The sequence below is a fragment of the Girardinichthys multiradiatus genome, chromosome 9 (assembly GCF_021462225.1).
Source record: "Girardinichthys multiradiatus isolate DD_20200921_A chromosome 9, DD_fGirMul_XY1, whole genome shotgun sequence".
In the NCBI taxonomy this organism is placed as follows: domain Eukaryota; kingdom Metazoa; phylum Chordata; class Actinopteri; order Cyprinodontiformes; family Goodeidae; genus Girardinichthys; species Girardinichthys multiradiatus.
In genome coordinates, this window is record NC_061802.1 from 16,740,947 (window position 1) to 16,752,413 (window position 11,467).

The 11,467-nt window shown below is 40.0% G+C and overlaps 1 protein-coding gene across 1 annotated transcript in view; it reads left to right on the forward strand.

Annotated features, from left to right (window-relative positions):
* Nucleotides 1-6,689, forward strand: part of LOC124874521 (adenylate cyclase type 1-like) — a 66,888-nt gene extending 60,199 nt beyond the window's left edge. The window contains exons 19-20 of the mRNA XM_047375913.1: nucleotides 165-289; nucleotides 4,243-6,689. Of these exons, the coding sequence (XP_047231869.1) occupies nucleotides 165-289; nucleotides 4,243-4,575 (458 nt within the window). The 3' untranslated portion in view covers nucleotides 4,576-6,689. The remainder of the gene's footprint in view (nucleotides 1-164; nucleotides 290-4,242) is intronic.
* Nucleotides 6,690-11,467: the final 4,778 nt, after the last annotated feature.

Genomic DNA, 11,467 nt, shown 5'->3' on the forward strand with positions numbered 1-11,467 from the left:
GGATTATACACAGGAAATAAGTCATATGGTTTGCAGCAATAATGTACCAGGGTAAAAATGATGAAATGTTTATTGTAATCAAATCTGTATAAAACCTGAGATAATTATAAGTTTTACATTTATGGGCATGATTATGGGAACATTGTGAACTGTGTTTGCACCAGGAATCAACGTTGGCCCAGTGGTGGCAGGAGTTATTGGAGCCCGGAGGCCTCAGTATGATATCTGGGGAAACACAGTAAACGTAGCCAGCCGAATGGACAGTACGGGAGTACAAGGAAAAATACAGGTACGGGACTTCAAACTATGCCTGCAGTACTTTAGCCACAGAAAGCTACACTTGGGATGTAGCAAATTACCCTGAATTGCCCTAACTTGATGGTTTCCTGAAAAAGTTTAGCATCAAAGTTTGGTACATTTCAACTAATTTTGAAAGTAATTATGGAAAAAATATGATTTTTTTTACTAGAATAAAAAGGTTATTTTGTGAATTATACAAGAAGCACAACAAAAAATGCACACACTCAGTCCTACGGCCATGTAGGGAGACCAAGGGTATGAAAAATTTTACACAAATATGTAGACAGTTCACACTATGACCAATATAAGTCCTTCATGATGGCCTCAGACTGAATTAAAATAATCTTTTACTTCTAAAATAACATGTTTTATACAGAAATGTGGGCTTAATGAAAAGTATGTTTAATGCCTGCTTAATAGTTGTATATTTTTAAAAGGTACTTTTAATCTGACAAACGAGTGTCATCAGAATGCATATTCTAATTTATTTAATAGGAATGTATATACTGGCTCAGCCTGATCAACTTGTTTTTCAGTTGCGATTTGTTATTCACTGTGACGTTTAATCTTTAAAGTTTCAACAAGCTTTGGCAACAGCCAGCTTTTCTAGCAATAATATTTATGTAAAGTTTGGTTCCAAAGTCCACGTGAAAAACCCACTAAGACACTCCGAGACCAGTTCCAGGAGGAATACTGCCAGGGACCTTTCCAGTTGAAAGAAAATAATAAATTATCAAGATTTTCAACCTCAGCAGAGGTAAAAGCTGCACCAGAATATGTTTTGAGTGTAAAAGTTGATAACACTGCATTTGTTAAAATCACCAGGAAATATTTCTAATTGGAGCTAGTTTTAAATGTTAGATGTTAGGACTGCACGATATCAGGAACATAGGTAATTACAATAATATTGCCGAAAATTTCAACAATGATTTTGTTAACCCTCATTTAGCTGACATTTTTTTCTTTACCATTACACAATGTTCCCATGTCTCTCATTAAACTTTAGCTTTAGTCCCTAATAATATCCATCAGGTTTGTCCATTGAGGGCAGTTACAACTGGGCAAATATATTATCGATATGCAGCACACGAGTGCATAATACTTGACACATGGTAACCAACTTAATATTGCATGCAAGCAATCCTTTGCATAGTCACTGATATTGTGATGACGACTGCAATTCAATATATTGTGCAGCTTCAGTAAAAATCAATAGAAGTGGCCTAATTTTAATTAGCTGTTCACTGGCCTCTGTGGTGAAAACCTGATTTGTTCCTCCAAAGTGAGATGATTCTGAGATGACAAATTATGACCACTTCAAAAAAAATCTGCCCAACATATTTAAGTTACAGTGTGCAAACAGCTCAGATAGATCCAAAGCCAGCATGAACCAACCAAAAATTATATTTCTCTGTATTTTAGTGTTACTACATTGTGTCTCAATGCCTACTGATACATTTCATTCACATAAACAAAAAAAAAATGTAAAAGACAGGAAAACGTCCTTCATATGTAAAATTATTAAGTTGGGGGTGAAAAGTGGATTTGAAGCATTGAAGGGAAACAACTTTTTCTCTTGAGTTACAGCAAGAATCTGTCATCATGTTTGGTGCACTGCTGTTACATAATATCAGTCTTAGACAGGAGTAAAAAGTCGTGTTCTCTGTGTTTAAGGTTATTACATGTATTGTAGAGATTGTTTGTTTTCACTGAAGGATTTCCTTTCATCTGCGTAAACAAGAAGCTGCAACTTTTCTTTTATTTATATGACCTGTCAGACTTGTCTGAGAAACAAGTAGGAAGTCAATCTAAAAGCAGCCTCTACTAAGCCTTTAATGTCAAAGCAGATGTAAACATAGTTTGTTGTTGCTGACTAAACTGTTGTTGGGATTGTTTAGGCAAAGCACCCTGGTTCCCTCTTCGTAGTTACACACACGTCATCAGATTTATAAAAACAAGTGGATTTCTAAAAGGAGCCTTTGTTTTGCTGCTAATTTCCACATGCATCCTGTGTTGTTTTCACTTAATCTTAAGCATTTTTTAAAAGGAACAGTAGTCATGCTTTGAGAATTGCTTAAATAACTAAAGTATAAGGTAGTTGTTATTAACTTGTAGAGCACCTGTGTTTGTTGTAATGTTTTGCTGATTGGTTTACATGGTAACTGTTTGGTCTATATTATTTTCTCTGTTATAATAAAATATTTGTACAGTTCTTGATACAAAACCTATATTTTGCTTTTAAGCAGCCAGATTTTCTTGCATTCTTTTAAATTGCTTGTTTTATCAATAATTTTCTGATGGTCTTATTATAATTCTCACTGTTATTTGGACTTTGAATGTTTTTTTTTAATTTGATTAGTATTCCTATGCATTCTGGAAAAGTCTGAAAAAGCAAAGAATTTGATTTGATTTTATCAGAATGGTTCCGGGTCACTTCCTACACGTTGAAAGCGAATGTAACCCTAGCGGTAATTACTAAAGAATATCACAAAAATTCATGAAGATTTGTGAAAATTTGGAGATCCAACCTTCTGGTGGGATTTCCATGGAAAACTCTCCTTCTGGACGTTGTTGCCTTATGGTACCAAAACAACCACAGCCAACAGAAGATGAATGATATTAAGAGGTTGCTAGATTTCCTAACCATAGACCTTTCAGCATTGCGGCTCCAGCAGAAGGAACTCATAGACGAAATAAAAGCACTTTGACATGAAAATTAAGAAAATTATAACAGAATAATTTATGTGTAGAAATAAGTGTGTTTGTGTTAAGTGGGCGTATCTGAGTGTAGGTTTACATTTGTTAGTATGGCGAGAACAGTAGAAGGGCTAAAATCCACAGCACCAAGGAGCAGCAAAGGCCAGGTAGAGCCGGCTCCAGAAGGCTGCAGCATTCCCAAGGAGCCAGACATAAACCATCACCCCAAGGGCAACCATAAGCCCTGCACATAAGTAGGTTGCTAGCAAGACACAGAAGCAGCAGCTCCTACATGAAAGAGGCACAGAGTGAGATTCTTGTTGAAAGAACAAAAGATTAAAATGAATGTATAATGATCGTAACTGTGTGTTTCTGGAGAAGAGGTGAAATTTATATTTACAGCCACTTCTTTGAACATTTATCATTTAGTGTATTTACTATCATTTTTTTGTGGGTGTTTTACGTTGACTAAACATTGAAAATCTAAAATCATATTACAGATAATTATAAAAACATGAAAACCAAGTATAAAAAAGGTTTTAACTTCAAAACTTTATTTATTATTTTATTATTTAAAAGATGGACATACTCTTTACCACACTGCAAAATTGGATTCCAGACACTTCAAAACAAATCAAAACAAACAAAAAACTGGTTTTAAGTTGAGTATATTGTTCTTGTATGTCCATAATCCAATAAAGAATCATGGAAACATCTACAAAAGTATGGAGCTTTGAAATGGAAAATTTATAGAATCACCTTAATGTACACATGACCGCTTAAACCTACACCCACAGGTGTTTGGATTCAGGTGTTTACAGATGCACAGATCTTTCTTTCTTTCTTTCTGCAGGTGTAGAAGCACCTGTGTTCATTACATTTGAAGTAATACCAAAGCAATTTCTAATAACGGTTTTTGTATATATATATCATGCAGAGTATTATTAAAAAAGCAGTAATGCTCTACTTAAATCTGCTTCTTCTTGGCACTCAACAACAATTCTGAGTGCTTCTCTGCCACACAAGAAAAAAAAAAAAGTGAAAGACAACACCACATCTTCAGTCTTGTCTATGGTTCCATGGGTCAGGGCTGTTTTGGTGGCACAATTGGGCCAACACCCTAATAGGCCAGTGGTAATCATGCTATGTCTGATTGCTGTATATTTAGTAGGCAACGCAGATTGATGCTTTAAAGTCTAAAATTTAGGTTCCACCTAACATTATACCTCTGTTTTCATCGTCCAGGTAACAGAGGACGTCTACCGCCTCATTACCGACTATTACAACTTTGTGTGTCGTGGTCAGGTCAGTGTGAAGGGCAAGGGTCAGATGCTTACATACTTCCTGGAAGGCCGCAAGAAAGGGAACAGGCCATTTCAGAGCCAGCAGCGACAGCACATCAATAGCGAGTGCCGATCGAGCGCCTTCAACCATGGCAATGTTTGCACCAGGATAAGCCCCGCGTCCACAGTGACCAGCTACTCGAACATCAGGACCCCTAGCCCAGGTGTTCCCAAACCAACCACCTCCACCAGCACCACCAGGTACCTGCCATCTGCTTCAGCAGCAATGGTGTGACGCATGCTTTTCAAAGAGCTGTCCACTCTTTGTCATAGTGTTTCTGGAGCACAGGAAGGCGGCGATGCGGATTCTCCAGCTGGAGGCCTGGACTTAAGTCTGTTTTTTCTATGGGAAGGTCCGATGCCTCGATCGGACTCTCCCTCGATGTTCGAGAAGGTTGTCTCAACCAGCATATGGGATGCTTTAGCCACGTTGCTTTGTCATCAACACAAGGCCAAGGATGTCTCCGGGATCTGCCCAAACCCTTTTCAACAACTAACTGTGTAGCATGCAAGCATCTCACAACAACTAACACCTAGAAATTCCTTTAAACTGAGCATTATATTAGAGTGTATATACCACATCAGTGCTGTTGCCTTAGCAGCCACTCCTCACAAGTTTATGGCTCTTTTTTGTTGCCTTTTAGTTCCTTATTGAATTGTTTTGGAAAAAATATAAATTGTTACCAGGGTTATTGCTGTTTGAGAGTATTTTTAAAGCCAAATGTTTGATCAGTACAGGAAGGTAATGGGATAATCTTGAAAAAAAAAAAAGGCATTGCCTTAAGGCACTTACGGGTCGGGGATGCAGTTCACCTTACCGAAATCCTCTAATGGCACACAGAGCGTTACTTTTTGTTATTAAATTCTTCAGTGCATGATGCCACCACTGCATTTCAGTCACGCTTGCCGTCTGTTTCCCTGTGATGCTTGACTTTCAAACTCTTCCTCGTCAAAGTGTAGCAATAAAGCAGTTTGTCTCTTATCTCAGCGCGTTCACTCTTTGCATGCTGTAGCCTGCTGGGTTCTAAGTTGACCTGATAGTGTTTGTAGCTAATAGAGTGTGCATAGCTAGCCACACCGGTCTTCATCTCTGTGGAGTTAAAGCATGATTTGGAGAACTTTCGTTTCAATTTGGTGTAATTCCCTCTTTCTCTCTGAATTCTGTTTATAAAATAAATAAAACACATTTTTCTGTTTATGACAATATAAATGCTCCTGTTGAAATGTTCTATTCTTCTATTTTTATTAAACTTAAAGCTGTTTCAGTAAAGAAAAGAAAATGTGTGTGTTCATGAGGAGACACCCAAACCTCTGGTTCTGGCTTCATCATGCAAACCCAGATGATTTATTTTATAGCATAGCACTCGCAATATGGCGAACCACAGTCATTAACTCTCCTCTAATCAGTTTTAGCATGCAATGCCTGCAAGCCTGCGGCTCGTACATGCATGCTTTGATGAAACACGGATGCAGTCCAAGCAGCAGAAACGAGGAGGCTCTTTTTTAATGTCATCCTCATGCATGCGCTAATGGTAGCGGTTCCTCTTGAATGTAAGGTGCTTTATCAACATGTCTTCTTTATGAGCTTGGTGTGTGAATCTTAATGAGGACGTATTTCAGGATAGATAGACATCAAGCTGAAGCAGGTCGGTTTGGGGGAGCCTTCTCCTCCTTCTAAGCCTCCTCCCTGCTCCTGCTGTATTGAAACAGGTAGCTGTTTTTTTCAAACGTGCCAACCTATTTTCATAAACATATCAAACTTTTCGTGACGAGCTGTACCACAACTTGATGTGTGTGGCTACAATTCTCGTGGGATCTTTTTGTGTTAAATGCCTGTATTTTTACTATTTGAACTGGTCCTGAACCGTTTTTTTAACTAAATACAAAGGCAAGTTTAGATTTTGGAGCGTTTAAATGACAGAAGTGTTGTACTTATGTTTAACATAGATTAAATATCTAGGATCTCAGATGCTTTCTTTGAGCTTTGAAATGAGGATTTTTATAAAGTTGCTTTAAAAGAGTTGATGGAAAGTCATCGGAAATTACTTGTGCATAGTATTTTTCCTGTAAATTGGATATTTTCATACTATATGATACGGGTTTTAGTTATATGTAGGTATTACCTGCTAATATTGTCTATATCTGAGATATATTATGAATTATTTGATATTTGTCAGGTTTCTTTTGTTGAAGATGTATTTATGGAGATGTTTTATGTGAATGTACATTTTGTTAAAGATGATATTTTATACTAAGTGTTTGCACTGCGAGATTATTGACGTATTACAAAGATCATAAAAATAAAGCCAGCAGGGTTGTGTCTCCTGCAGTAACAACGCACCTGTGCTCGTTTTTACCCACAAAGTTTCAACAGAGAGGCCATCAAACAATATTCAGCATTACGTAATGTCAGAAAAACAGTAGCTGATGTAAGATCAACAACCCTTAGATCATTGCCTGCCTGATCTTGTTCAAGAAGATTATACAATTATGATCTCTGCATAACATGAGTGAATGGATTTTCTTGCAAAAGTATTCACAACCCTTGAACTTTTTAACAATTTGCTGAAAAGAAAGACAAATGTGATTTTCAAAATGTTATATGAATAAAACTTTCAGGTGTGAGATGCATTACCCTCCTAATGACGTCATATTGTTAATAAGTAGAGTCCACCCATGTTTAATTTAATCTCAGTTTAAACAGAGCTGTTCTGTGAAGTACTCAGAGGTTTGTTAGAGAACATTAGTGAACAAACAGCATCAAGAAGACCAGGAAACATAGCAGACAGGTCAGGGAGAACGTTCTGGAGAATTTTAAAGCAGAGTTAGGTTAGAAAACATCTCAAGCTTTGAAGATCTTACAGAGCACTGTTCAATCCATCATCTAAAAACCTACGCTGAAATAGGAGAGAACTAATGAAAGACACCCACAATAACTGAAAGAGCTGGAGAAAACACACTACTATTAGGTGTGCATTAAATAAACCTGGCAAAGTGTTGAAATGGCAAGTGGAAAGCCATTTTTGAAGGAAGCCATTAAAAACCCTGTTTGCAGTTTGCCACAGGTCATGTTGGTAAATGGTCTGAACTTAGTACTCGTACTCCTACTCGTCATCTTCCGCTTTATCCGGGACCGGGTCGTGGGGGAAGCAGACTCAACAGAGACGCCCAGACGTCCCTCTCCCCAGACACCTCTTCCAGCTCCTCCGGGGGGAGCCCAAGGCGTTCCCAGGCCAGCCGAGAGATATAGTCCCTCCAGCGTGTCCTGGGCCATCCCCTGGGCCTCCTCCCGGTGGGACGTGCCTGGAACACCTCCCGAGGAAGGCGTCCAGGAGGCATCCAGTATAGATGTCCAAGCCACCTCAACTGGCTCCTCTCAATGTGGAGGAGCAGCGGCTCTACTCCGAGCCCCTCCCGGATGGCCGAGCTCCTCACCCTATCTCTAAGGGAGTGCCCGGCCACCCTACGGAGGAAGCTCATTTAAGCCGCTTGTATCCGGGATCTCGTTCTTTCGGTCATGACCCAAAGTTCATGGCCATAGGTGAGGGTAGGAACGTAGACCGACTGGTAAATCGAGAGCTTCGCTTTTCGGCTCAGCTCTCTCTTCACCACAACAGACCGGCATAGTGCCCCCATTACTGCGGCAGCCGCACCGATCCGTCTGTCGATCTCCCGCTCCATTCTTCCCTCACTCGTGAACAAGATCCCGAGATACTTAAACTCCTCCACTTGAGGCAGGAACTCCCCTCCAACCTGAAGAGGACAAGCCACCCTTTTTCTGAACTTAGTGTTAATGTATAGTCATCCACACATTCACACACTAACAGTGGTAGACTACATTGGAGCTACAGCTGCCCTGGGGCAGACCGACAGAAGTGAGGCTGCCATATACAGGTCCTTCTCAAAATATTAGCATATTGTGGTAAAGTTCATTATTTTCCATAATGTCATGATGAAAATTTAACATTCATATATTTTAGATTCATTGCACACTAACTGAAATATTTCAGGTCTTTTATTGTCTTAATACGGATGATTTTGGCATACAGCTCATGAAAACCCAAAATTCCTATCTCACAAAATTAGCATATCATTAAAAGGGTCTCTAAACGAGCTATGAATGTAATCATCTGAATCAACGAGTTAACTCTAAACACCTGCAAAAGATTCCTGAGGCCTTTAAAACTCCCAGCCTGGTTCATCACTCAAAACCCCAATCATGGGTAAGACTGCCGACCTGACTGCTGTCCAGAAGGCCACTATTGACACCCTCAAGCAAGAAGGTAAGACACAGAAAGAAATTTCTGAACGAATAGGCTGTTCCCAGAGTGCTGTATCAAGGCACCTCAGTGGGAAGTTTGTGGGAAGGAAAAGTTGTGGCAGAAAACGCTGCACAACGAGAAGAGGTGACCGGACCCTGAGGAAAATTGTGGAGAAGGGCCGATTCCAGACCTTGGGGGACCTGCGGAAGCAGTGGACTGAGTCTGGAGTAGAAACATCCAGAGCCACCGTGCACAGGCGTGTGCAGGAAATGGGTTACAGGTGCCGCATTCCCCAGGTCAAGCCACTTTTGAACCAGAAACAACGGCAGAAGCGCCTGACCTGGGCTACAGAGAAGCAGCACTGGACTGTTGCTCAGTGGTCCAAAGTACTTTTTTCGGATGAAAGCAAATTCTGCATGTCATTCGGAAATCAAGGTGCCAGAGTCTGGAGGAAGACTGGGGAGAAGGAAATGCCAAAATGCCAGAAGTCCAGTGTCAAGTACCCACAGTCAGTGATGGTCTGGGGTGCCGTGTCAACTGCTGGTGTTGGTCCACTGTGTTTTATCAAGGGCAGGGTCAATGCAGCTAGCTATCAGGAGATTTCGGAGCACTTCATTCTTCCATCTGCTGAAAAGCTTTATGGAGATGAAGATTTCATTTTTCAGCACAACCTGGCACCTGCTCACAGTGCCAAAACCACTGGTAAATGGTTTACTGACCATGGTATCACTGTGCTCAATTGGCCTGCCAACTCTCCTGACCTGAACCCCATAGAGAATCTGTGGGATATTGTGAAGAGAACGTTGAGAGACTCAAGACCCAACACTCTGGATGAGCTAAAGGCCGCTATCGAAGCATCCTGGGCCTCCATAAGACCTCAGCAGTGCCACAGGCTGATTGCCTCCATGCCACGCTGCATTGAAGCAGTTATTTCTGCAAAAGGATTCCCGACCAAGTATTGAGTGCATAACTGTACATGATTATTTGAAGGTTGACGTTTTTTGTATTAAAAACACTTTTCTTTTATTAGTCGGATGAAATATGCTAATTTTGTGAGATAGGAATTTTGGGTTTTCATGAGCTGTATGCCACAATCATCTGTATTAAGACAATAAACGACCTGAAATATTTCAGTTAGTGTGCAATGAATCTAAAATACATGAATGTTAAATTTTCATCATGACATTATGGAAAATAATGAACTTTATCACAATATGCTAATATTTTGAGAAGGACCTGTAGATGTTCAACAGTTTTCAAATTTATATTTGGCAAACATGTTGAAAACAATGTACCATTTTTCCTTCACATGACATTGTTTTTCATTTTACAGCCCCAAACTTCAGTGTGATTATTTGAATTTAATGATATAGAACATTGCATGCCAAGTGTGGTGGGAAGGTAATGACTTTGGCTTTTCCACCATGACTTTAGTATGCTCTGTTCACCAGGTGAATGCTGGCTCAAATTGAAAAGAATAATGGTGTTTTAATGGTCCAGTCAAAGTCCAGCTCAGCTGGATTAAAATGCTGTATTGGGACCTTAAGAGAGCTCAGCAGAAAAAAAATGTTTGCAACCCTTAATTATTAGAAGAAATGGAGATCAAATATCTCTCCACAGCAATGTGAGACTTCTAAAGTCATTCAGAAAACAAGTACTTTAAGTTATTGCTGCAACAAAATTGTTCTGCAAACTGCAGAAACATAATATAATGAATAGTTTGTAGCTGCTTTTCTAATTTCACTCTGGAGACACTGAGTTTTTATCTTTAGGCTTATGTTATGTTTTTACGTTTTGGAACTAACTCTGACGTATTTGGAAGGTTGAAATGTAGAGTAATTATTGTAAAAACTGTCCTGAGGCAGGTTTCTTCACATTCCTTTCCTTTGAAAGAGTCCATGACCTCAACCGATCATGTTTAGTGTGTTTCTGTTTCTCCTCGTTCTTATGCCTTGTTTTCCGTGTTGGAGGATTAAAAAAAACCAACTAAACAACAGTGGGGTCTCATCCTCACGTCCGTTTCTGAGAGCGAAAGGATGTTTCAAGTCCTGCTGCAGGAAGAACCGACCTCCAAACATTCATCAGTGGTGTAAAAAATGCGTGTGTGTACTTAGCCTCTGGTGTGGCATGCTCAGCATCCTGAGTGACAGTCGTCATGGCAACAAAACAAGTTTGTGCCCCAGCATGTAAACATCAAGGTTGTGCTTTCCAGCTGGTAAATGATAAACCAGTGAACCCTTCCTCCTCCTATTACGTCTTTTAACTTTGTGATTCATGGTGATTGTGTGCAATCACCACAGAGGATGTCAAAACTCCATTTGTTGACATCTGAAAAAAATGTGTTTGTGTCTAAGTGTGTGTGTGCGTGTGTGTGTTTACCACCTGCTGGACTCTCAGATACGATCAAGCATGACTGGCTCAGAAGTGCCAGCGTAAACATTCACACACTCTGAGATAAGAGGAGGAAATGGGCCTTTTTGGGCCTCGTTTGCAGCTGTTGTGCAGCGGAACAGCCTCCTGAGTCACATGCTGCAGAGAGGAGATCGCAGCCAGGACGCTGTGCAGAGTTAATGACCCCTTCTCACAAAGCTTGCTCAATGACCCTGAGTGTCATGACATCCCTTACTGTAAACTCTGTTGGAATCTACAGCGTGGGAGGACAAACACAACCCCTCTGCCAGAAAGCGTGTCGTGAAATGTAAATGTTCCATTTTCTTGTATTTATGTTTGTTCAGATCAGTTTGAGTAGTTTTTCAAGTGATTTACGTCAAAGAAGTTCCTCAGCGTCAAATACTCGCATTGGGTCTGCAGCACATACACACAAATACATTTTTCCTATTGGCAACATAGACGTGACCTTGTCCT